General features: G+C 39.0%; 2 protein-coding genes across 2 annotated transcripts in view; one reads left to right on the forward strand and one right to left on the reverse strand.

Annotated features, from left to right (window-relative positions):
* The first annotated feature begins 180 nt into the window (after positions 1-180).
* Positions 181-11,439, forward strand: PLEKHA3 (pleckstrin homology domain containing A3). The gene is made up of 8 exons (XM_040069487.2): positions 181-322; positions 3,826-3,942; positions 4,943-5,098; positions 5,765-5,901; positions 6,851-7,015; positions 8,178-8,221; positions 8,743-8,858; positions 9,598-11,439. The coding sequence occupies exons 1-8, from the start codon at positions 283-285 to the stop codon at positions 9,723-9,725; spliced, it is 903 nt and encodes a 300-aa protein (XP_039925421.1). The 5' UTR covers positions 181-282; the 3' UTR covers positions 9,726-11,439.
* A 3,284-nt stretch (positions 11,440-14,723) lies between these two features.
* Positions 14,724-26,968, reverse strand: part of TTN (titin) — a 242,806-nt gene continuing 230,561 nt past the window's right edge. Inside the window, 9 exon segments of the mRNA XM_040069199.1 lie at positions 14,724-16,002; positions 16,127-16,420; positions 17,334-17,487; positions 17,577-23,530; positions 23,647-24,240; positions 24,921-25,226; positions 25,319-25,894; positions 26,143-26,442; positions 26,535-26,840. Of these exon segments, the coding sequence (XP_039925133.1) occupies positions 15,704-16,002; positions 16,127-16,420; positions 17,334-17,487; positions 17,577-23,530; positions 23,647-24,240; positions 24,921-25,226; positions 25,319-25,894; positions 26,143-26,442; positions 26,535-26,840 (8,783 nt within the window). The 3' untranslated portion in view covers positions 14,724-15,703.

Raw genomic sequence — 26,968 nt, forward strand, 5'->3', positions numbered from 1 at the left:
CCGCCCTCTCCGCTCAGGAAGGGGAAGGGACGTCGGAAGCAGCCGCGGGCTGGCGGGGCCGGGAGCGCGGCCGGGCGCGCATGGGGGCTGCAGAGCGCCCCGCGGGGCGGGCGGCGCCGCCGGAGCCGCCGCGGCCGCCGCGCCTGAGCTGAGCGGCTCCGCCTCCGCGCGGGGGAGACGGCGGTGGGGCCGGGAGAGGGGAGCGCCATCCCCGCGGCGGCCGCGGCCGCCAGTTCCCCGCGGCGGAGCAGGAGGATGCGGCCCGGCGCCGGGCTCTGAGCGATGGAGGGGGTCCTGTACAAGTGGACCAACTATCTAGCGGGTAGGCGGGGGGGCCGGGCCCGGGTTGCGGCGGTTGGGGCTCGGCCTTGGCCGTGATGCGGCGCTGCTGCCGCTTCCTCGGGGGCCCCGGTGTTCCGCGGACGGCCGGAGCTGTCGGTGATGCGTCGGCTGACATTTGTGCTCGGAGCCAAGCTCCGGCGAGCGTCGCGGCGGAGGCGGCCCTGGGGCGGCGGTCGCCTGGAGCCGGCTCCGGGCCCGGGCCGGGGGCCGCGCCTGGCGGAGGAGCGCCAGCGCTCCACTCTCTGGCCCGGCGAACCCACTGCCCCCGGCAGTCGCACGGGTGAGCCGAGCCCGGCCCTGGCCTTCTGCCGAACCCCTCTCGCTACTGGATTGCGCCTTGCCGAGTTAGTCGGAGACCCTCAGCAGGCAGGACAGGGAGCTCCTGTATCCCACCCTGGAAAACACATGATGAATTAAAGTTTCATTAAATGCACTTTTGGAAGTGCGGCGTACAAAAAGTGCACGAAATGTCGGCATTTGCCTGGTTTTATTTGGCTATAATAAAGACATTATCTCCCTCTGGAGCGGGCAGCGGGCAGGCACTGGTGTCAAGGTGAAACATTTCTCCTCTGACACCGTGATATGGATTAATTGTCTCTCAGCGTTGGATCACATACCGTGCTTAATCGTGCCTCTTGTTACCCTGCTTTGGCAGTATCTTCTTTGCCCGCTGGTTCTTCAGCACTTCATATGTGTAATTCTGCTTCAACATACACAGGTTATGAGTGCGGAGTGGTGCGAAACTTGGTTCTGGGGAATTAGAAAATGTGGGCTAGGTTGTGAGGATTGTATGGATGTGCTGTGAAATGAAGTGTACAGAGCATAATCTTGCATTTTTCAGAGCAATTATGTGTCCACACATATGGGTCTTCTGGTAAAAGGGAGTTGTGCTGTAATTAACTAGATATTTGATGTCTTTGTCACTTCTTCACAATAACTACAGAGGAAACACAGAGAAAAAGGGGTTATGAGAGAAAGAATGAGCACAAGGTTGTTTTCAAAACAATGAAAATTGTCACTTTCACTTACATGAGTGAAAATATTGGTGTAACAAAAGATAAATGGATAAAGGCAATGAACTCTTATGGTGTTTACTCCTCTTTTAAGTCTGTTATTGGATAAGCAAATACTCAACAGTAGCTGTGGATGCTATACACACAATAGACTGTTAGCAAGCGGCTAACATCTGCTGAAAGCCAGAAGTCCTCTAAACCAGGAAACTTCAGAATCCTTCCTTCGGCTTGTGCTGGCCAACAGAGAACATCTGCTCCTGCGTTTCAAAATTAGTGTGTCAGGGATTACTTACAATCTCCAGCATGTAGGAGGGCAGCATTTTTTAAAAAAGTAATCTAATTTTATTAGTGAAATGTTTAAATTTTATTACCATCTGCGTTGTTACTCTACTATCTGTTTGGTGTCTTTTTTTCTATGGCTGAAAAAAAGGCTGTAGTACTTGTTAGTAATGCTAGACACCAAGCAGCAAAGGAGCTTGTCATTGTTTCTGAAGTGTTGTGGAAAGCATTTTGTTTCTTTCTTCATTAAAAGAAAACCAGAAATACAGATGCTTTTGTTTTGTTTTTGGTTTTTTTTCTCCTCACTTAAGAATCTGTGAAGTACAAATTTGTTAAATATTTTCTCAAATGTAGGATACTGCCCAGTGTCAAATTATAAGAAGTGTTTTTGTTCTTTGGCTTGCTTCTGTGAAGCACTTGGCCTTTTAAGTCCTTTGCTTCTGTTTTTTTCCAATACTAGAATAATGTGATGATGGAACAGTCATTCATGTAGGTTCCCTTTTTAGCAGAATAAGACTGTTTTGACAGGCATTGACAAGAGATAAGGACAGAATCCACGTCTTGCAACAGAATGTAGCAGAAAAAAAGATCATTGGATTGAGTTGCACTTTACAAGACAGTCTTCTGAATTGCATATTTAAGTATTAGTGCTGACGTACAAGCAGCATTTGAAATATTTCCTGTGTGAGTTCTTATCCTTTAGAGTTTGTAGTTTTTGACATTCTGCTTTTAGATTTGAGTGTGGACATGCTTTTTAGTTACCACTCTGCATTTGAAAAGACATGTATGCTTACTGTTACAGCTAGTGAACACAAAAAAAGAAACAATACACAGTTACGTGTTATTATTTCTTTATCATGGAATGATAATGTGATTTAATGCAGCCTGGTCTTGCTCTTCTTGAATTAGCGTTACAACTTGTAATGATGCTGGTGCTGGAGAGTGTCCGCAGAAGGTGGAGCTGATGAAGGGAGTGAGTCATAGCAGGACCAGCTGTGCCAGCTGAGGGGGCTCAGCCTGGGGAAAAGGAGGCTCTAGGGTGACCTTATCACTCTACAGCTCCCTGACAGGAGGTTGGAGCAAGGTCAGGCTCAGCCTCTTCTTAGAAATAACAAGTGACAGTATGAGAGGAAATGGCTTTAGGCTGTACCATATGAAGTTCAGGTTGGGCAACAGGAGGAAATTCTTCATGGAAAGGGTTGTATTGGAACAGGCTGCCCTGAGAGGTGGTAATCACTGTCCCTGGAGGTGTCTAGGAAACAACTGGATGTGGTCCTTAGTGCGCTGGTCTAGTTGACAAGGTGGTGATTGGTTAAAGGCTGGACTAGTTGATCTTGGAGATCTTTTCCAACCTTTAATGATTCTATAACAGTGTGAAGTCTGTAGCTGATTTCTGATTCTGGTACCTGATTTAGCCTCCTGTGTTAAAACTCAATGCTGCTGGATGGCCTCAGCTTGCTTTGTTGGGATGCAACTGGAAAGCACCCTGGGCCACACTGTCATATCACCAGATACCTAGAGGTCACATCGTGTTTGCCATTCCAAACCCTAAACCAAGCAGGAAGTTAAAGTTTGGTGTCAAGTTGTAAAATAGAGGGATGATCTGCTCCTATTGTACAGCTGACCCAGAATATAATGGGCCGGTGTAATTTTTATGCTCTACTGGAATATTTTAATGCAATATTATTTGTAGAAATGGAGAAAGTGTCAATATGTAAGCGTGAAATGTGAAGTTTTCACTGAAATAGAGTAGGTAAAGGAGAACATAGCATAATAGATGGTGGCATCAGTAATTTATTTGTATCTTACAAATAAGTTCCTACAATGTTAGAAAAATCTGCCTGAAAAATATATTTCAATGAGAATGGTTTTTCAGAGGTATGTGATTTAACAACCTTCAAAACAGGATTCCGTGGTGGATAAATGAAAATTTAATTTTTCTCTAGAATGGAATACAGTGAAAATGGAAGAAAAATCTTGCACCCAAAAAGAATGGGAGTGGAATATCCATATAACACTAGTCTGGTTATATAGTGGTTCTGGTCTTCAGATTGCACAGATTGTTTACTTCTGGTGTGTTAAAAGAATAATTTAATGTTTGCCTCTTTTATTTAACAGCCAAAGAGATGAATTTGATTTGCAATTTAGGAATTAGACTAAACATTCTCTTTCACATTTTTGATCTCTCTAGGTTGGCAGCCTCGGTGGTTCGTTTTAGACAATGGGATATTGTCATACTATGATTCCCAGGATGATGTTTGCAAAGGCAGCAAAGGAAGTATAAAGATGGCTGTGTGTGAAATAAAAGGTAAGAATTAATAGATTGCTGCTTGAGAAAAATTTAGCTGCCATGGAAATAGAAAAGATCACCAATCATACATTTTTGCATCACATGTTTTTCCTTCTCTATTTTTGTTTACCTGTAGTCCAGTGTGTCAGGTTCATAGTTCACAAATAGTAATGAATGTGAATAGAGTTCTGTTTTGAGATTTAGAACGAACCATTTATTACTTTTTTGTTTTAATAGTTATGTGCATGTGGTTCATGCTTGAAGTTATGTCAGCTGTCTGTTTAGTTCTACTGCTTTTTCCTCTTACAACCAGGGATAGAGACTCAGTCATGAAAGCCGGTTTTCCAGAAGAGCAGCAGCAGTGATCCAAAAGTGGAGTATCTTATAAGCCAGAAGTGTTTAGTCTTTTGGTTTCCTGAGTAATTTTTACTTTTGTCACTGTTAGCAGCTGCGTACATGCACAGGTGATGGGAGGATTTGAGACAGTAAGTGAACTGTTTGTTCTGAAGTCAGAGTTTAGTCTTCAGTGTATTCCTATCTGTAGGCAGTCTCCTTGGCTAATAGCAAGGTGGTTTTTAAGTTCATGTTGCTGTTAACTATGACTTTTTTCCAGATCCTCACAGGTGACTGAGCTTGTGATGTGGGTATTTGCATATTAATAAGTGGAACTTATTTTACATGGGCCATCAAGTATTTTTGATGTGGTAACTCCTTTTTGTTAGTTTCTTTAGTGTAGATGAAATCAGTAATGTAAAGAGGGGAGTATCACTTCTTAATTATTTTTTTTTCCATTCCAGTTGATTTTGCTTGCTACCTTGTTCTTTTGGTGAAGGAAAGCGGGGAGAAAGGTTGAGCAGCTTTGGGCTTTTCCTTAACTTAGCAGTGGTGCATTGTGATTTACTGTATTACTGTGGGATTATCATAAGTATTTTAAAACACTTTGAGCAGTATTTAATAAATGATTGTTACTGAGTTGAGATTGTTATCGTTTCAATTTTTTTTCCTCTTCTATCACAAGTTCATGCGACAGATAACACAAGAATGGAGCTAATCATCCCAGGGGAGCAGCATTTCTATATGAAAGCAGTTAATGCAGCTGAAAGGCAAAGATGGCTGGTAGCACTGGGGAGTGCAAAAGCCTGTTTAGCAGATACCAGAACAAAAAAAGAAAAAGGTATGTGTGTAACTTAGAGTAGATCACTTCTTCAGGTAATCATAATGCAAATATTGTGGTACAAAGCCAGTATTCTTGTATTTTAATATTAATTGTAATTATTTCTAGTCATCTCTATGGTAAATTCACCCACAGTATTAGTGGTAAATTCACCCACAGTATTAGAGTTAGAAGTCACCTGCATTGACCTCTTATATCTTAAGAAGCTGAAATACCAGCAAGGTGTTGTTGTCACTAGAATTAACATATTGTTTGTGGCTGTTGTGAAGACATTTCATTTCTGCTGTTACAGTAACTCTTTATAGTAACTATTTTTTTTTTCCATAATATTTCTTGGATGGCTTAATGTAACTGTTTCCAGCCACTCTGGTGGGTGGCATAAGTTTCATCCAGTGATTTTTTTCAACATTATACGGCAGCTAAGAAAAATTTCAACTTTATTTTTCCAGATAATGTGCCTATTTCATAATAATAATTAACATCAGTTATCCAAAAGTATTCTCTGTTTCAAGTATAATTCTTGATTCATTGCAGAATCCAGTTTTCCTCAAAATTAAGTGGAAGTTTAAGTGGATTTTTAAATTCATATTTAAATGAAAAGTGCCTAAAATTACAATATGTATGTACATTGTATACAGTAAATTGATATTTCCATTTTTTCCTTAGAAATAAGTGAGACCAATGAATCTCTTAAAACCAAAATGTCTGAACTTCGTCTCTACTGTGATCTTTTAATGCAGCAAGTTCATACAATACAAGAATTTGTTCACCATGATGAGACTCGCTCTCCTCCCAGCATTGAGGTGCACAATTCTACAATTTCTTTTAATTTAATTATATAATACACCTCAAGTTACTGTTGATAACTTAAGCCTTATTAATCTCCCAAATATTGGGAGACTTAATGTCAATTTTTGAATGCTTGTGTGTAGATGTACTAATAGTGATTTTCTGTGTGTAAGATACCTGGATGGTTTAACTGTAATTGTGCCAGGTGTTAAGAACCAATTGTGTTTCTGAGCCATTTGGTTGAAAGGCCAGAAGTGCTATCATATGAGCAGTACAATATTTTGTCTTTTTTTGCATCTCTGTTCATGTAGTTGAAATCTTAGTTTGTCCATTCTTACTTCCTTATGTTGGAGGGTATTCTATTTTTTTATCAATGAAAGCTAGTGTTCCAGGCATTAGAAATAGGCAGTGTGAATATCTATCTCTGAATGTGCACAAGTACAATACTAGAATGTATTCCTGCTTTTAAATGAAAAGACTGGAAATTATGAATGACTTCATTCTTTACACTCTTGAGGAGCATGTGAACGATGTTGGTGGTCCTTTAGTGCAAAGTCGGGGCTGATGCTTATTCATAACAGAGCAAGTTTTCAGTTTAGGGAGGTGAAATGGACCTGCAGCTCCTTGATGTAGAGTGATAAAACTTTTCACACCTTCACCTGCAATTCATCTCACTGAATGATCTTCTGATACCAGTTAGTCACTCTGAGACAAGCTTTGCAGTAAGGCATTGTTGACCGGTACCCTAAAGAAACTCAGATGTTAGAAAGAAAGAAATTGCAATGCTGTCACATTTGTTTTCTTAAATTGGCCTTATGGTAAGGTGTACATTTGATTAAAAAAATGGGAAATGTAATTTTTTAGTGGTAATGAGGGAAATTAGTGTGTCTGGGAGAGATGGTGGAGGAAAGTTGTATTTGCATATTTTAATTTTTTTTTGCTTATGCTTTCATTTATTTTCAGAATATGAATGAAGCCTCTTCCTTGCTTAGTGCCACATGTAATACATTTATCACAACACTTGAAGAATGCGTGAAGATCGCTAATGCCAAGTTTAAGCCAGAAATGTTCCAGCTGCCTCATCCTGATCCCTTGGTTTCTCCTGTGTCACCATCACCTATTCAAATGGTTTAGACATTTTGAAATACTAACTTTTCTAAGTGTCATGCTGGTGGTTGGACTGGGGGGAGTGGCAGAGTGCTATGCTATTGTTATATGCTATGATGTCAACAGTTGAAATCTTGACTGTGTTATAAATCAGTACTGGTCCCAAATATAAATCAGTTTTTTATTCTCAGTCTTTCTTTGCTAGCCTTTACATCATGATGATGACGATTATCATAGTTAATTTATAAGTGTTAAGGCCCTGTAATGAGGTATCTCATAAATGAATGAGGTTTAACTTTTCCGCAGTTCAATTCTTTGGGTTTTTTAGAGTGCTAACTGTACAGTGATCATAAAAATTACATGACTTCAACTCCTGTTTAAGTGCTTTATGACTTGAAGCACTTCAGTAAGATAGCATATGCTTCAGTGTATGTAATTCAAGATGTTTGTATTAATATATCATTCCCTTATTTAACAAAAATGTATATAATGATAAAGAAATTATTTCTGTAACTATTCACTATTGATTAATTCCCTTAGAATGACAGTGTATGGGGAATTAAATGCTTTCTCAGTTCTGTGTGTGTATTCCAAGATGAACTGTATTCTGCAATTTTGTTGTGGGAATCTCATATGGGTCTTTCATCTCTTTATCTTCAAGCACTTTACTTACAAAGCTGATCATTCTGATTTAAAATAATAACTTTCTCTGATATGCGTAGAGACTTGATAGTGATAGCAGAGAAACCGCAAGGAATCAAGAGGCATAATTAGGCTTTATTGTGTAATGAGGAATTTAAAGTTCCATTTGGTAAAGGGAAAATGTCTTGATACTTCTGTATATCATAGCAATTAACAATGGCTCCTTGAGCTGCTTCGGTGCAAGAGGGAGTGAATTCCACAGATAGGAGATAGCATCTTTTTGTCATAAACTAATTCCTGTGTGAATGTTCAAAAACTTTTAATATTGATGGCAATCTATCTGCTTTCATATGGTTAAATCAGATTTTTAAATGAGAGTGGTTGCTTTTTATAAAAAGAAATACTGCCGTCTCTTTCTAAATACTGTAAATAAAGTAAAAAATAATGTAGATATCCATATCATTCTTCTGAGAAACTTTATCTGGCTTAAACATGACATTTTTGGTGTTGTTTGTTCTTTGGATTTTTTTTTTCCCCCTAGATGAAGCGTTCCATTAGCCACCCTGGTCCTTGCTATTCAGAAAGGTAATTTTCTGTTTCCTTAAGTTTTTTTCTTGTGTCTCAGAAGACCTCCCTGAACTTGTTAGCATTAAAATCAAAATGTAAGAAGAATGGTTTGCTTGGGAAAAAAAATTAAAAATCATAAATTGATCTAATTTTGAAAACAAAAGGTGCAGATTATCAGCTGTCAGTGGCAGGTGCTATTTTTAATACAGTACCAGAATTTTGTCATGCTAGAAACTTTATGCAAATGGCTTGCTTTGACAAGTTTGTGAAACTAGAGCTTCAAACACTAACATTGTTTTTCAGTCAGTATTTCAGATTCTTAAATTATTTCTTTCATTTTTATTTCCAGTTTCAGGCTTTGCAATTGTGAAATTAAGATTGTTGACTGTGCTGTTTTTAGTCTGCTGTAGTAGACTAGTACAGTAAAAAGCATTGATACTCACAATTTAATCTAAGCACCAAAATTATTTCAGATTTAAAGTATATAAAATTTGTGTGGGTTGTTACAGATTTTGCTTACTAATTCATTTCCTTTGTAGGATTAATCACTCTGCAAAAGAACCGGGTTCATCTCTTCATCGATTTTCTCAGCGGCGCAGAAGAACATACTCGGATACAGAATCTTACAGCGATACACTTTCTGAAGATTCTCAGAGTAAGTTTGAAAGGGGGGAAGTTTTCTTAGTATCTTTCGCTACAATTTATTTCCCTGTTTAGAGCAGCTGTTCTGGCACTGATATCAGCATGAGGAAAAAAGTTTTATTTTTAAGATTCTTGTATTATAAATCAGAGCACTTGTAAGTTTGTTACCTGGTTGACTTGTGCTGGTTTCCATCCATATTACAAATGATCTTGCAGCAGGAGTAGTTATATTGAAATCAGTGGGACTACTGGCAAGATAAAATTAAGATATACCCAGAAAAGGGATATTTTTCCTAATAGACTCTCACACAAATTATTATCTGGTAAGTGATGTGGAATATTGCTGTTTGCCACCTGCTTATTGTCACAGAAGAAAAATTTTTTTTTTTTCACTTCTGTGTGTCACGGGTAGTTTTCACACAGGGCATTGTGGAAAGGTTGTTCATTTCAGTGGCTTCTTGCCTTTTGTAGAGAACAGCACTGCTCTGAAGGCACACAGCATTTCCAGTAATAAAGATCATGATCAGAATTTAGTCCCTCCTGATTAGTTGGGCTGACTTAGTAGCCAGTTCTTCTGTGGTTTTTCCTTCTGAATCTTGCTGGCATTTTGACTCCATTTTAAATCCTCTCAAGCAGACTTTGACTAGTTCTTCTGATTGCTTATATATCGGAAACACTTTGCAAATACAATAATTGACAGAGTGGATAATTTTAGGGATTGAAAATTTTATATGTAATTGATCTCTTTATAGGATCTGCTCATTGTTCGAGAAGTGCTGTCAATGGAGATCTGGTATCATCAACCATTCCTGAAGAGAGTAAATCAGTGTCAAAGGAAAGATCTGATCTGGAAGAGACTCTTTCATCCTTTTCCTCTTGAAGCAACTGAAAGTATTAAATTTTCTATAAATAATGCTATGCAAAAGCTGCTGTAATTATACTGTTGTTATAGGAAGTAGTTATTTCCCTTTTTAGAAGGATTTCTCTGCACTTTATAGAATAACATAAATACTATCTTTGAAGTGTATTTTATCTTTATATAGTTTATTTGCAAGAGTATTTTCCTAATATTTCACAGTTTGAATGTGCATTTTTTGGAACAGATGATGGCTTTAACAGATAAACATCCACATTTGTAAATGCAGCTCTTTTTAAAAAGAGTGGAGGTCTGACCGATACGTTAGTAACAAGCATTATAAACTTCAGCAAAACATTTTCATTTTTTTGGAGAAAATGCAACTTGTGCCATGGGCCTCTTGGTCATTTGTACCAGGTCATCCACCTGGAGCTGTGATTAGCCCACAGTGGCTTTTTTTTTTTGCCAGTGTAAGGGCTCTAGGAATGGGCACAAATGGTTCTGCTCCAGCAGCTTGACGGTAATTGACATTGCCGCCTTTAAAAAAACAAGGATATACATAATCCAGTCCTTATTTTTAGGCAATGGAAGTAGAAATATTTAGTGTATTTTTCTAAACAAATGTATAAAAATAACTTAATATGAAGTATTTGTACCAAACATGGGATATTTAATAGTTTTTATTTATTTATTCTTTTTGCATCAAAAATTTCTACCTACTTTCACTACTAAAGGTCTAAAGATCTACTAAAAGCTTCAAAATGTGCATAAATTGTTTCTGGGGTGTGTAGAATCACAAATAATTAATACAGTGCTGTTGAGATTTACTCTGCTTACTTGTGTTTTTAGCAAAGTATGATAAAAACAAGAGCTGAAATGTTAGACTGTTCTAAGCTGCTGTTATAATGAATATTTGTATCTATACATGTTTTATTTATGACATATTTATACAAAAGGGAGCATCTGTTTTTGCAACTCCTTTTTATCATTTGAGGATGGTATACACCAGAAGATGGATTCTGCTCTCAGTTACATCAGTGTAAATTTGCATTAACTGTGAGGTCAGAGTCTGAATCTCCTAATGAGAAATACAGTATAATAGTGCCTACTAGCACCTTGGTCAAGAAGGTTGTTAATGTTAGCATTGTAAATTTTGGGGACTTTTTGGGTGTTTGTTTAGGGATGAACTTGGTCTATAAAGTCTTAGCTGTAGAGCACTTTAAGCAAGCCATTTACTGTTCTTGATTTACACAATTGCTAAATAAATGTACAGGGTTTTTTGTACTCAAGCACATACCAAAATCTGTTTTTATAATCAGATCTTTAATTTGGTTTAACTAGTCTTCCTTTTGTGTATATAAATAATTTGAAGCAGGCTGGAAAGAACAGATGGGAATGGGAGCTTTCCTTACAAATTTTTGGAATGTTGATTTATCTAAATCAGAATAGGTCCAAATGTTGAGGAAAAACAGAAGAACTGTTGGCCTTATATAAAATGCCAGTTTATCAAACCATTATGTCAGGTTCAAGTAGAAATGGAATGGTTTGTAAAAGGGGTTTGTGGATACCAGCTCAGAACTGTCATTTGTACTCAGTTCTTTCAGTTTTCATGCAAACTGGCATATGCATATCAGCCACACACGCGTGTACATTTTTTTCTGAATGTTTGCTTTAATGTATTCTGTATGACACGACAATTGTAAAAATAAGTATTAAAGAAGATGTTCAGAGCAGTAAACTACATACTCCAGTGAGAGTGTTGTCTTGAATAACACACCGTCAGAGGTGCTTTTTGGAATTTCGCTGAGGTTTCTGACCGCTTCTGCTGTGTCAATTACGTGTCACAATGAAATAGACCTTTTTCTGCTTTCAACTACTATAAAGAAAAGGGGTTGGACTCTATGTTGTGCAAAAACCAAGCAAGGCTGATCAGTGAATGTAGTAAGTAATAATTTTAAATACTACTACAAGACAAAAGTTGTTGTGATTGGATCCAAGCACAAAATTTACATGTAATCGCTTCAGTGCTGTTTTGGGTTTTTCTAGGTCTGCAAAGCCATCATTTCAGCTTTATGTATATATGTGTGATACGTTTCTATTCAATCAGCCTTTTTATCTATACCTGTGCCAAAAATCCTAAATTATATTCCAGTGAAATTAGTGAAGGTGATATGCTGGCATACTTTTGGTAACTGGGGTTAAGAAATAATTTTCTGAAAATTATCTGGCTGAATCACAATGTTTCATGCATAGTAAGACACAAAAATACCTGGCTGCTCTTACATATTTAATTTCCAAATTTATGGGAGAACTTACCAGAAATGCCTGACTGTATCATTCTTTCTAGTGCAGAATGAGGGCTGAACCTCAACAGAATAAGTAGTTGGTACTTCTAGTTTTGATCTCATGTGTTTCTGAAGAGATCAATCTGAGACCAGTTCAAAGTTCTAAATAGTATTCATCATTTAAAAAAATATAAGCATAGGACATATATTTAGGTGAAAAGAGGTAACTTCAGTTAGATGTCTGAAGTTTCTAACATCAAATAATTAGAAATAGAATGTTTAGAAATTACCATCTTCCATTATAATTTATGGTAAGGCATTCAGTGATTTGGAGAGCTCTGAATACTGGGATTACAATGCTCAGGGGCTTTAAAGTACTGTAAATTAATGTTTGTATGTCTTTCAACTTAGTAATTCAGCCTCACTTTTTAAGCTTTTTTTTTTTTTTTCTCAGAGAAAGCAGTCTGGGATAGGAGTACTTCAGTGGTTGCTTCTGCAAAAAATTTTATTCCTTTCTTAAAAATTGAAATCACACCTATTTGTTTTTGTTAAGGTTATTTTCACAAATTATAAACTTGGGTTTTGCTCCACCCCTATCACTTTAAGTATTCTAGTGTAGCTGTTTTTCCTGTTGGTGTAAATCAGAAACTTTTAAAAGGGGTGTGATACCTGAATAAAGGAAATGTCTATGTCTGAAAACCAGCTAAAATGCAATAAAATTAATCTCTCAGTGTAATTTTGGCTCTCCACCATCACAGTTATTTTTTTCTCAGGCTGCCACATGTAAAATATTAGTAGAAAATATATAGCTCTGTGGTAGGATTTATACAGCAGCTCACAGAGCTTTGTTAAAGTTTTTCCTTATGCATCAGCACTCAGGAAACATGAATGCCAAATGCTTTTATACATCATATCAGTGGTGGGATATTTTTCTAAACTTGTAGCACAATAGATCTGATCTTTGAAGAGAGCAAATGTCAGCTTATATAGTTAGAAATGCCAGTACTTGGGATAATAAGTAAATAAAATGTTTCTTTTCTTCCAGAGACTGCTTAATCTATTGTCTTGAAAAATATTATTCTTAGGGATGTGTTCTGCGAAATGGAATATCAGATCTTTAGGTTGTGACTTCAGCAATGTCACTCTAGGTTAGCATTTGCTTAGCAGTCTTGTGGAAAAACACTGGCTCAGCTGGTTGTCCTGCAACATTATCTATTCAAGCTGTGTTTCAGCAAAACCCCAAAGTATTTTAAATCCTATTTTTAGACATGTGAGTGACTCATCTGCCGAAAAGTACTTGCTTAAGTGCTGTGCAGAGTGGGCCCAATGAGGTACTGACAGGGTGAACTTGCTTACACCGTCATGCCAGTGTGCTTCCTCTTCATCAGCTGTGTTTTGAGACTCAGTAGAGGCCATGTAAGATTGAGTTTCTAATAGCCATTGTGTAGAAGAGGCCATGGTTAAATCTGCAGATGCTGCCTATCACTGTCTCTGCTGAGATGATTAAATATCTGGTCTGTTTTCAGTCTTTTATTGTGTGCCTGTGTACACAAGCGACTTGTCAGCTAAACAAGATTGTATCTATGCATTTTTGTCTTGTATTGAGTTTGTTGGTTGGGGTGTTTTCAAACATCTAAAGAAATGAGAATTAGAAGCTTTCTTGAGTTTTGGTGGTGGTTCTTTCTTCTTCTTCTTTTTTTTTTTTTTTTTTTTTTTTAAGGTTTAAAGGTTAAAATATACAGCTTTTTTAGTTAATTTTTAATTCTTTTTTCTTTTATCCCTAAGGAAGAAATACCATGCACTCTTAAACTCTTTTGTATTTATAATACCCTGTTCCATCACTTGTGAAAGTTTGAATTTTGTCCTGACCCAGGGCTTAGCTCTTCTAAAATCCTTATTTTTACTTTAGTCCTTGTTTAGTTCCTATTTCTTAACTTTCCTGCATAATTTGGATAGAGAGTGGTTGATAATATATTGGGTTACAGGAAATGATAAAAAACAGTTCTACAGTGAGTCTTTTTGGAATAGGTTTTTAAACATTCTATCTGTTTTATTACTTCTGATGAACTTGAGTCTTTTGGATTTTTAGTATTAGTTGTATGCTGAGAGTCACAGTGATGCATCATGTTTGCTAACTAAGCTCTTGCTCCACTTCAGATGATTTTACAGCTCCTGAAGTGTTGCATTTCTGTGAATGTGTTTGCTCTCAAGCTTTTTCTACAGAGTGAACTCTAGAAGCAGACTTGCTCCTTTGACCTTGATACTCTTTTTCCCACAGATAACGTATCCCAACCCCTCCCATAATCTCCCAAATGCGAAGACAGGCTTCGCTCTGACAGATACGTCAGATGACTTGTGGGATGAAGAATTGATTAATCACCTATGGGAGGCAATTAGGGTCAACTAGTCTGTACTAGTTGCAGCTGCCAAAAAAACAAGACGATGTAGACAAAAGCCTGGAAATAATAGAGGGATAAGCACAATGCTTAGGCATATGCTAAAATTTATCCTTTTTCAATGAAGAACCTAAGAAAAAAAAAATTTTTGAAGTGATTTTTTCCAAGGCTGGCTGGTAGACAGGCTTGTTTCTGATAGATGGCTGGATTGCCAACAGTTAACTACCTGGTTTACATTGGAGAACCGCATTTCTACCTCATCTTTTGTTTCAGCAACTTCTTCTGTAGTGTAGTAAAGGAACTGTAAAAACAGCATAATAAATAAAGAAGGAGTCACAGACTTTATGGTGCAGAAAGCATGCTTTATTTCAAATGAAAATTCTATCTCAAGGAGGTTCAACAGCTACTACCAAGCTCTATTACTACATTAGGAGAACTAAAGCAAGTTGAAGTGCAGGCTGGTATTTGATGTTGTAGCAACAGTTTGTTTTCAAACTGTGGTTCATTGCTTAGTTGCCTGGGAGTGACTACTGGGTGTCTAATACTACCACACAAACTCAATCACTGCACCCTAAGAACCTCCGAGATGGGGTACTGCTGCTGCACTTGAATACCTAAACAGCTTTGTTTATTAAGGGGATGGCCAGGTGATGTTGCTTTTTTAAAAGCTATTCAGGCAGTCAATATGTCAGAAACAGTACACAGTGGGTGAACAAAGTGCTGGCCGCTTGCACTTTGTTCAGAAATTGTCAGTCAGGTATGAAAATTATGACATAATCAGATCCAATGTAAAACATTAAAGTAATGCTTACAGGAGGGTAATTGCAAACATCACCAATGCCTTACATTTCTGATTCAACATAAATATTTGTGCACGTATGAAATACTGTGCACAGTATCATGTCTCAGGTGTCGGTAATCTTCAACAGGGAGCTTCTCTACCTGTTGAGGCATTCTTAGACATCAACAATCAGTTGAGGCGCAAAAATTAGTTAAATGTTGAGCAGGGTAGTCGTTTGCTAGGAAACTTTCCCCTGCCAACTGTTAGTTCCAAAAGTTACGTTTCAAAATGTCATAAAATAAACGGTACAAAACTTCATAACCGTTAACTTCGGCTATATACAGTATGTACATGTCAGTGAAAAAAGTGTTTTAAATTCTTAGGTCAATAATGACTATAAGTCATAATGTATAGATCTGGACTTTGTCTCGTTCAGGTAGGTAAAAAAATATTTTTCTTTTATATTTACATATCAGATATTTCAGTCCATATATGAATCACTTGTAAAAATACAAGTGTAAATAATACAGATTAAGCATTCTAAGGTGATCGGATATTTATATTCACAGTGGCAGAATCGGTACCAAATTCATTCCCTAAATTCAGAGTATAAAGTCCACCGTCGTTCTTCTGGACATCCATAATGATCAGGGTGGTTAGATCTTCACTGGTTTCAATGTGGAATCTGCCTTGCTGGTCCTGACTCGTAATTTTTCTCCCTCTGCAGTACCATGTTATTTCAGGGGCAGGTTCACCCGAAAAGGCACAGGATAGTGTGAGAACTTTTCCTTCCTCAATGCTGATATCAGATGGGAGAGCTTCAATTTTGGGTGGTACTCCTTTATAAAACAGGAGAAGAAATACCAAGTTAGTCTGTTTTCACTAAGCCATGCAGCAGCTTTACCCTGAGGACTACTTCAGGATAGCTGAAGCACTAACTCCACCGATAATTGTAATGCTCACCTCTCAGACCTGATTTAAGCATTTTACTAGTTGAACTCTCCAGTTGAGCCATGCTAGATTTCCCCATAATACTGCTGGAGCTCATCTCTATAAAGGATTCTTTCATGGAGGACATGCTTTTGGCAGACATGCTTTCAAATTTCATTTCAGTCATGCTGCTACTGCTGAAACTGCTGAATGAAGCCTCTTGTTTAGAAGAAGCCATTTGAAAGGACTGAGAAGAAAAACTTTCGTGCATGCTTGCGTCGCCACTGGTCTTCAATACTACCTCTTTCGGAGGTTCTTCAACTAGAGCTGAGGAGCATTGCAAACATAGAAGGAAAAAGCAACAACATCACATTAACGAACAAAGTCATGCAGTTCTATATGGTTAATTGTACAGAAATGAAGATGGCATACTTTGCTTTCAATGGAAAACTGCAGTGGAGTATACACTTGTTTACAACCATTTGATTCAAGATATCCAAATCACAAGCAGTAATTTAGAAATTAAAAAACAGGCAATGAATCTTACAGTATGTATGAGCTTCAACGAAAAACATACATACTTAAGAAAAAAGCAGGTCATCACACAGTGTTTCTTATTAGAACCATTACTAGAATTAGACACTCAGAAATTGTGTGTGTTCAATTCATATTTGTAGAAGCTGTGAAACATTTTCAAGTTCTTAAAAACACAGAATCTGTATTTTGCTGCATTGTTCTGTAGCTATAAACGGCAACAGGAAAACTCAGTCACTGCAGCTTTGCTTTAAACCCAAACAAAGTCATGCAAGCAAATCACAGCCACACCTTGATGCTAGGAACTGGGATATGGTATAGTCAATAAAATAGTAAATCCAGTTTAATTAAGTTGCCATAAAAATTTTTAACTGTGGAATGACTTTGTTTCATGGTAGCAGATTTTGTTAGTAAATGAGGAAAGAATAATTACTAGCACCAAGGTCTTAACATACTCATCCTAGAACAAATGCTCATTGCTTTCTCTTAACATGCACCTGTTGATGTAATAGAGCTATTCTGTGGGTGTTAAAAAGATTTCTAATGCTGTTTTAGGGCTGTATATGTAACATAAAAAAGAAAGATGAACTTTTTAAAATACTGAAGTCAACATTACCAGTGGATTTTATCATAAGTCATTTTAGTAGACACACCATAGCACAAAGTTGTGATTATTCTGAACACAAGATTCGAAGAACGAACTTACGGAGTACAGTCAAAGATGCTGTAGCAGAACACTGCCCATGGTAATTTTTTGCCTTGACTGTGTATTTTCCAGTGTCACTCACTGCTGCATTTCGAATCTCAAGAGAATATATATTTTTAGAGCGAGATACTCTGAGGTGCGATGAAACTGCAATCTAAGGAGGGGAACAAAAATCGTTTCATTATGATCAATTTTATTAATAAATTCTAAATTTTTAAGTAAACATATTAAATGGTTACTTACAGGTTGATTATTCTTTAACCACTCTACTTCAGGAGAAGGCTCCCCAGAAACTTCACAGGTGAACAACACGTCTTGTCCTTCATTGACATTTTGAGACTTAGGCTGCATGATGAATGCTGGTTCACTGGAGCGCTCTTTAGAAAGGGTCACGACATACTGGCATTTAATAATGCCTTCATCAGTTTTACCCTCACAGGTGAGTATACCTTCATCCTTACTACTGGCCTTTTTGATAGTTAGCGTGTGATCACTTCCAGAAACACCGTATCTGTAATCGTCTGAATTTCTCAGCTCCATTCCATTCAGCACCCATTTCACTTCAGAGGCACCTGGAATGTTGGCTTTCAATGTTACTTTCTGCCCTTCAGACATTGTCATTTTAGTTGAAGAAGCTGTAATTTCTGCTTTCAATTGTTTGACATCTTCGGTAACAACTGACTTTTTAATGACTTCTTGAACTTCAGATTTCTCTTCAGTTGCCACTACTGATTTCTTCTGGGTAGAAACCATAAGTAATTCATCTTCTTTCTGAACTGTTTTATGAGATTCAGACACATCTCTTACCTGGGAATGGATATTTTTAAATACTTGGCCAGTAAACTGGAATTTAGTTTTTGAAACACCTCCTTCCCCGATAATTTCACAGGTGTATTCTCCTTTATCAGATTCCGTGAGTTCATGGATTTTGAGCTCATAAGTGCCATCTGCTGCATAATGAAACTTGAAATGATGGTCCTCCTTCAGTTTTTTACCATCCTTATACCAAGCCACTTCTCTGACACTTAAAACATTGCTTTCAACTGCACAGGATAACTTCACCTTATCTCCAAGAGTTTCGGCTTTCAGATGCTGTTTTATCTTTGGTGGAGAAGCAGTTGGTAATTGTACTTTCTCCGTTGGTACCGTTTTGTCTCCAGGTGGTGACTTAGCTTTTGGGGGACTGCTGATGGGTTCAGGAGATTTCACTCGTTTAGGAGACTTAACTGGCTCTGGTGACTTCACACGAGGCTCAGGAGATTTTATCCTTGGAGGTGATATAATTGTTTTTTCAGGGATTTTTGTTCTTTGAATGGTCAAAGTAAAATGGGCTTCCTGTCTTCCTTCAGAGTTTTCTACCACAACAGTGTAACTTCCTTCATCTGATATCTGGACGGAAGAAATTTCAAAGGTAGACTTGTACTGTGTTCGTGTTACTTGGAAGCGCCTTGAAGAAACCATAGGTTGACCAGCACGGAGCCATGTTATTGTTGGTGCTGGTTCACCATCAACATCACAGGAAAATCTTGCAGTCTCCCCTTCAGAAACTGTGATTGACCGTGGCTTTGTAAGGATTGTTGCTGGCAGAGTGCTTTTAAATGCTTTGTGTGAAGTCCTTTCTTCCAATGATTTTTTTTCAGCTGCAGTGACTTTTTCTTCAGAAGCAGCGTAGTGTTCATAGGATAAAAGTGATTCTCTTGTGGCTGACACTTCTGATTTGACCTCTCTTACTGAGGAACTTGCTTCTGTTGCAGATGCTTTCTTAAATGAGGAGATTGCATATGCCTCTGTTTTTGTCAAGTCAGGTAAAATTGACCTTGGTACTTCTTCATCTCTCCTCTGGGAAGAGTATGTAGTGTAATCTCCTCCAGTAACATCTAGTGTTGCATAATCAGAGCATTCCCCTTTGTAGTTTGTGCATACAGCTCGGTATGTTCCACTGTCATCAATGTGGCAGTCGAGAATCTCCAGAGTTAATACACCACTCGTATTGGTGAAGTGTATTTTACTGCTCTCTTGGAGCTCAATACCATTGTGGTACCACTTCACTTCGGCGGTTGGTTTTGATTGGACATTTAGAATGAACCTGGTATTATGGCCACACGGTACCCGGTGTGAGCGCATTCTCAGGGTAATGCGAGGAGCATGGTCAAGGGTGAAAGGCTGCTGAGTCAGAACTTCGTATTTCCTTTCCATCGTTTTTTGAGTTTTCAGAGCAGATTTCATGGACTCGTATCTAGAAAATATATCAAATCTTGCCATCCTCTCAAACCGGGAGAGAGATCTTTCACTAGAGACTGGGCTAGGTGAGCGTGGTCGAGTTCTCTCTGGTGTTGGGGATCTTCTCTCACTTTCTTCAGGAGGCCGTGACCGAGGTCGAATTAATTCTGATACAGGACGCATCAACTCAATGTAAGTTGGAGAAAGGGATCTTCTTCTCCTTAGTAATCTAGAGGGAGGTGAAAATTCCCTGTGAGCATATTGCACCATTTCTATTTCTTCTTCTTCTTCTGATGTGATCTCAGTTATTTCTCTTTCCCTCCTTCTCCTGAGTCTACTCTTTTCTTCCTCTGCCATATATTTGAGCTCACTCCGGTATTCAGAGAGTCGCTGATCAGTGCCAACAGGCCGGAGCAATTCTTCATCCTCCCTCTCATCCATTATCCTTTGCTTTTGTTTAGGTGGTCTGTAGGCAGCCCTGTCATGACGTTGACGAAGTTCTGCATAGCTTGCACTGGTCTCAGCTTTAGTTGGAATGTGATAGCTTGAATACCTCAGCTCTCTTTTTCTTTCTTCCTCGGAACTGACCTGTGCTCCTGCAGTAGAGTATCGAAGGGCAGACAGTTCAAAGCGTGGAGGGCTTCTACTTGGTGGGGAAGCAGAAAAGCCTAACTCCAGCTCTTCTTCAAGGCGCAGTCTTTCCTCTTCAGTTCTCTTCATGGCTAAGTAGTCATCTATTGGCATGAGCAATTCCTCATCAGACAAGTCGCCAAGTGATCGCCTTCTTGGTCTATAGTGATATTCATACTCTGGAGATGGGGAACGCCGGCGTGCTGGTCTCACAATTTCAAGATCGTCTTGTGTCAGCTTTGGTATGCGCCATTTAGGCTTGTACTGATCAGAAATGCGTGGCAGTGGCATCACATAAAATTGCTCCCACCTGGAAAGACGTATGCGTTTCTGGCGTTTCTGAACAGTCCTCTCAAGTTTTCCTGGCATTTCATACTGGTCTCGCAGCCTCTTGTACCACTTCATGTCAGACAGAGGCACAAAGTGTTTAATATGCTGATCTTCCTCAATAGCAGCACGCACATGTTTGCGAGGCTCTGGGATCTCATATGGCATACGAAGTCTCCTTTCCTCCTTCTCCTTCTTTTCTTCTTTCTGAATTTCATATTCACCCTTAACAGTCTTTGAGCTAACGGCTGGTTTATATAGGATAGCAGCTTCTCTGAGAGCTTCTTGTGCAGTTTGTGTCAGTGGAACAGCTTCAGCCCCAGAAAGGATTTCTGCCATTCGTAATGTCTTGTCAATTTGCCTTTGTACATGCTTCTCCCGCTCTTCTTCTGTCTTGTACTCACGCTTGACATATTTCAAGCGTTCAACTTTTAGATAAGCCTGACAGCTTGTAGATCCAGCACTGTTTGTAGCAGTAACTCTGTAGTAGCCACTGTCTTCTGGTAAAGTATCTCTGATATGCAAAGCATAATAATCTAAACCTTCATGAATTATATCAAAGTTGGGACCAAAGGATAGAGGTTGACCGTCTTTCTCCCATGTCAAAGTTGGTTTTGGCACACCAGATACCCTGATCTCAAAACTGACATTTTGGCCTTCTTGACATTCAGCATTTGCCAGCAATCTTTTAAACATTGGCCTGAGTGTGGCATCTGCTGGAGGCGGATGCGGAATCACAGTCAGCTTAGCTTTGCAGCTGTCTTCACCATATTTATTGCGTGCCACAATACTGTATTCAGCATCATCCTCTTCAGTGACATTATTGATGACAAGTTGGTAAAGACCCTTATCTGATTCAAAAGTATACTTCTTATCATCATCCCCAGGTTTGATTTTCTGGCCTGATTTGTACCATGTTAAGCGAGGTTCTGGGTGAACTGTTATGGTTACTCCAAACCTGACATTTTCTCCAACATATGCAGTGCGGTTATACAAAGGCAGAGTAAATTCTGGGGGATGCTCTAATAGTCTCATAGTATCAACCCGTCGTTTCACTTTCCTAACAGTTCTGCATCTGTAGTGCTCAGAAATTTCTCTCACACCTTTAACAAAAAGTTCTGCATAAGAGCTGTCCTCACCATAATCATTTACTACCTTGCATCGGTAAGTTCCATCATCTGATTTAGAAACATCTTTGACATACATGGTTGCCACACCATCTTCATATTTGATTTCATATTTCTCATTGTTTTCTAACTGCCTCATACCAAAGTACCATGTGACTTGTGTGGACTCATCATAGTTTTCAATTGTACATACATATTTGGCATGGCCTCCTTCTTCTGCAACATTATGCTTTATTTGCCCAGCAATAGGCCCAATGTCTATTGGGGCAACTTTAACTTTAGCCACTGTTATGCCTTTCTGGGATCTAATTGCGCCTCCACAGGAAATGCGGGCTACTGACACAACTGTGTTCCACTCCTTCTTTACTAGAGTTTGATAGTAACGCCTGTGCCTCAAGGTTTTAATGGTTTTAGTGCTGGTCTTTTCCGTCTGCTGTTTTAGCCACACGTGATTAAGTGCTTCAGCAGCTGTCATCCGAGATTTTCTTTCCTTTACTAGTAGGCGATCAATGAAGTCCATGGCTTCAATGCTTATGTCTTTGAATGCTTCATCCTCAAAGCTGTATTCAGCATTCAGAATATTTTCAATAACTTGTTGGTTTGTTTCAGCAATGAAAGGGTTAAGGCCACTGAGCAGTATGTATGTTAGAGCACCAACTGACCACATGTCCGTAGCTGTGCTGACCAAGTCATGGTGATGTACTTCAGGCGCATAATATTCAGGAGAAGTGAACTGGAGTCTAAAGCTGTCTCCAGGCCTTAACTGTCTGGCTTGACCAAATTCAACAATTTTAATTACAGAGCTTCTTCTTGTAAAGTAAATAATATTGTCTGGTCTAATATCAAAATGTCCAATGCTATGACGATGTAAAAATTCTAGTGCATCACAGACCTGGCGTACGTAACTTACTATTTCCCTTTCATTAAGTTCAAATGAAGCTGTGCCGATTCTTTCAAAGATGTCAACCCCAGAAATGAATTCAAAGATCATGACCAATTCTTCTAGGCTCTCAAATGATTCATGAAGATACAGGATATTTTGGTGCCTAGCAATGTTTAGGATGGAAATTTCTTTCTTTACCAAAACTTGGTCAGCACCCTTTACTTTGACAAATTTGGCCAGGTAAGTCTTTTTTGAAACTGCCTCAACACAGCGGTGTGCAATGCCAAACTGCCCACGTCCAAGCTCTTCTGCAATCATATATTTGTCATAGAGTTCCTTTGTAGAATAGTGAGCTGCTTTAGCTGCTGTAATTTCTCTTGTTTCATCAACTTCTTCATCATAGTTCATTACTCTGGTCTTATCTTCCTTTGTAACAATTGGATCAGTAGGTTCAGAAGGCTGACTTTGGCCAAACTTATTCTCTGCAATTACACGGAACTGGTAGGTGGTCTTGCCAAATAGGTTCACCACTGTGTATCGTGTATCACGAGCTTGCGCAACACGAATCCATCGCTCTGCTGTTGTAGCGCGTTTCTCAATAATATAGTTTATGATCCTGCTTCCACCATCAGTGGCTGGTTCACTCCAGGTTAAGTTGACTGAATCCCGTGAAACATCAGTTACCTTCAGACCTCTTGGTGGATCAGGCACATCAGCCACATCTAATTCAACAGTTTTTTGATCGATTCCAAATCTGTTTTTGGCACAAACAATGTAAAATCCTGCATCTTTTCTGTCAACACCATTTGGGAAAACAAGAGATGTGAATGATCGTGTAACAATGACTTGGTAGTGTCCATTAGTATCGATGAGATCTTGTCCCTTCTGCCATGTGATCACAGGGGGTGGCTTGCCACTGAATGGAATCTTGATGCTCACCACTTCCCCTCGGAGGGCATGAACAGCTCCCATGCCTTCCAAGTTTTTGGGCAAATGAATCTTTGCAGGAACTGGAATAGAAAGAGGAAGAAAAAACACATAACCAAAAGCACACAGGAAGAGCATCAATAGTCTAAATATTCAAAATTAAAACAAATTGTCTTGATTATCAAGACCCTTCATTCACCTTCAACATCCAGAGAGGCAGTGCCAGACACGGATCCTCCTTGGTTGGTAGCTCTAACTTGATATACCGTGGCATCATCATCTGTTACGTTTGTGATGACCAGCTGGTAATATCCACCCTTGAATTCCTGTATCTTGATCTTTTCCCCATCTGGCATGATTTCTTTGCCCTGTCTGTACCACTTCACAATTGGCTTAGGATGACCAGTGACTTTGCAGACAAATGTGGCATTAGCTTGAAATTTCACATTCAGATTCCTTAGTTCTTCCTTGAAATGTGGAGCTTTAATTGGTACATCAGATTTTGGAATGACTGGCTGGGATACCTCACTCCATTCACTTTCACCGCCAAGATTTTCACATTTTACACGGAACTCATATTCAAGACCTTCAATAAGATCTTTCACAGAGTAGACTGTTTCACGAATTTCATCTGTTGTTACAGAAATCCACTTGTTTTGTTTTTTCTCACGCTTCTCAAGATAGTAGGTTCTAATCTTTGCACCACCATCACTTGCAGGTGGCTTCCATGAGACAACACAAGAATCCTTTGTGACAGCACTTGCTACTGGCTGGCCAGGTTGTCCTGGTTTATCTGTAAAGAATAACAAAGTTCAAAAACTGAAGTGAGTTTGCCTTACTAATTAATTACAGGGTATGCTGGTTTTGGTTTGGGTAGAGTTAACTATCCTCCCAGTGGCTACTAGGGGGCTGTGTTTTGGATTTGTGCTGAACACAGGGTTGATAACATAGAGATGTTTTTATTGCTGAGTGGAGCTTACACAGAGCCAAGGCCACTTCTTTTTGTACTGCCACACTGGCGAGGAAGTTGGGGGTGCATGGGAGGGTGGGAGGAGACACAGCCAGGACAGGTGAGCCCAAATGACCAAAGGGATATTCCAGACCTTAGGACACCATGCTCAGTATATAAAATGGGTGGAACATTTGAAGTGATGGCATTTGTCTTCCCAAGCCACTGTTAGATGTGATGGGGGCCCTGCTCTCCTGGAGATGGCTGAACACCTGTCCGCCCATGAGAAAGCAGGGAATGAATTCCTTGTTGTTTTGCGGGTGCACACAGCTTTTGCGCTTTTTTAATGAAACTGTCCTTATCTCAACCCAAGATTTTTCCAGCTTTTACCTTTCTGATTCTCTCCCTGATCCCACTGGTGGGGCAATGAGCAAACAGCTGCGTGGGCTGGGTTGGGCTGGGCTGCTGGCTGGAGTTAAACAAAAACATGGGCACAAAACATGGATATTTTGGGCTCTACTTACCAAACGGAGGCTTTATAAAAACTACTGATGAGACCTCCAATGCGTCACTAATGCCATATATATTCTGAGCAGAAACACGGAAATAATAGCCTGCATTTTCAGTTAGGTTAACAATTCTACAGGTTGTGCCTGAAATACTTGAAGATACAAGTTGCCATTCTGCTCCTTCCTTGGCTTCACGTTTCTCTATGATGTAATTGGTGATCATAACACCTCCATCATCCTCTGGTGGTTTCCAGCTTATCACCACAGAATTCTTCAGTATAGACTCTAGGACAATTGGCCCTACTGGTTTTTCTGGTTTATCTGTACAAGAAAAAGTGCAAAATTTTTACTTCTTTTTCCAGTCAATATTTGAGAAAATATTTCACAAAAATACTGAAAAGAAAATTAATTACCTTGTATTTCCACTTTAAGTACAGTGTCAACTGTTCCAAATGTGTTACTGAGTTGTACTTTGTACTTCCCAGCATGAGTCTTGTGCTGGACATTCTTAATAGCAAGATGAGTATACTGTTCTGTGTTCTCAATAGTAACTGTTTCTGATCCTCTCAAAGGTTTGTTGCCATGGAACCAAGTTATTGCTGGTACTGGCCGGCCAATATACACAACGTGAAGGCGGAGGGTGCCACCTGCACCTGCGTAGTATTTCTCTTTCAATGGGAAGCCGGGGTGGAACTGAGGAGGAGCCTGCAATAATAGCTTGCCACTAGTTTCAATTTCTCCAACATCATTGGTAGCCATACAAGTGTAGAGACCTTCATCCTCCTGTTCATCTGTCATTACTGTCAGTGTATGATTGCGTCCATCAGACGACATTTTGTATTTTCTGCTTTGTACCAGCTCTTTGCCGAAACGGTACCATTTAATATCAGGCAAAGGTCTCCCAACAATCTGGCATGTCAGCTGAGCTGCCTCTCCCAGTTTAGTTGTAACATCCTGCATTTCTTTCTTTATGGCAGGTGCTTCTCCGGCTGCAACAAAGAAAATAAGAAAAAAAATATGATGATTACTATGAAATTCTCCTCTATTATTATATTACTGGAAATTAATTTTCATTTATACTCAATCCACTTATACTTGAAAGACTGTCCTTTGGGACAGTCATGCTAGCAAATACAATGTAAAACAAATAGGCAGCATGTTAAATGCAGCACCATGGTTTATGACACAGCAAATTACAACAATATCACAGCAAATGTGACAATGTATTTTTGCTTACATGTTAATTTAGTTTTCACTGCCATAGCAGTCCTTCGAGGTCTGCTGAGGCCAGTCTGATTTTCTGCAAAAACACGGAACTCATATTCTGTGGCCTCAAGTAAACCTCCTACTGTAAACTGCCTGTCCTTGATGCGTTCCTTATTGCATTTTTTCCAGGTGCTTTCTCCAGACTGGCGATATTCAACCCAATAGCCAAGGATCTCTTTGCCACCGTCACTTTCAGGTCGTTCCCATTCTAATGTAATGCTGTCCTTAAATATAGAAGTGATCTCAATTTCTCCAGGTTGGCTTGGTTTGTCTGAAAATTGAAATAAATACAGAAAATCAATTTTTCTCTAAATGTCATTAAGCTGCTCTTCAAAAGATCTGTTAATGTGGATATTGTCTTACCGAATGGATCCTTGCATACAACTGGTTCAGAAGCAGGACTTGCTTCACTTTCCCCGATGTCATTTTGAGCAATGACACGGAATTGATATTCAGCATCTGGAACAAGTCCTGTGACTGTGTACATTGTAGTGGTAATCTGTGTCTTATTATGCCGGACCCATTTTTCTGTAGATGTCTCTTTACGTTCAATATAGTAGCCAGTTACACGAGAACCACCATCATCTTTAGGTCTGGACCAGGACAAGTTGACAGAACTCTTTGTAACATCAAGCACTTCAGGCGGGTTGTTTGGAGGCTCTGGTGGATCTGTTAATAATTATAGTAATAAAAAAATTAGAAATAACAGTGGCATAGCTTTAAAATTTCTGCATATATTGTTGTACTTTTAGATCATAATGCAGTAGTTATTTTTTTTTTTTTTTTTTAATCTAAAA

Source organism: Hirundo rustica, chromosome 7 (genome assembly GCF_015227805.2).
Source record: "Hirundo rustica isolate bHirRus1 chromosome 7, bHirRus1.pri.v3, whole genome shotgun sequence".
In the NCBI taxonomy this organism is placed as follows: domain Eukaryota; kingdom Metazoa; phylum Chordata; class Aves; order Passeriformes; family Hirundinidae; genus Hirundo; species Hirundo rustica.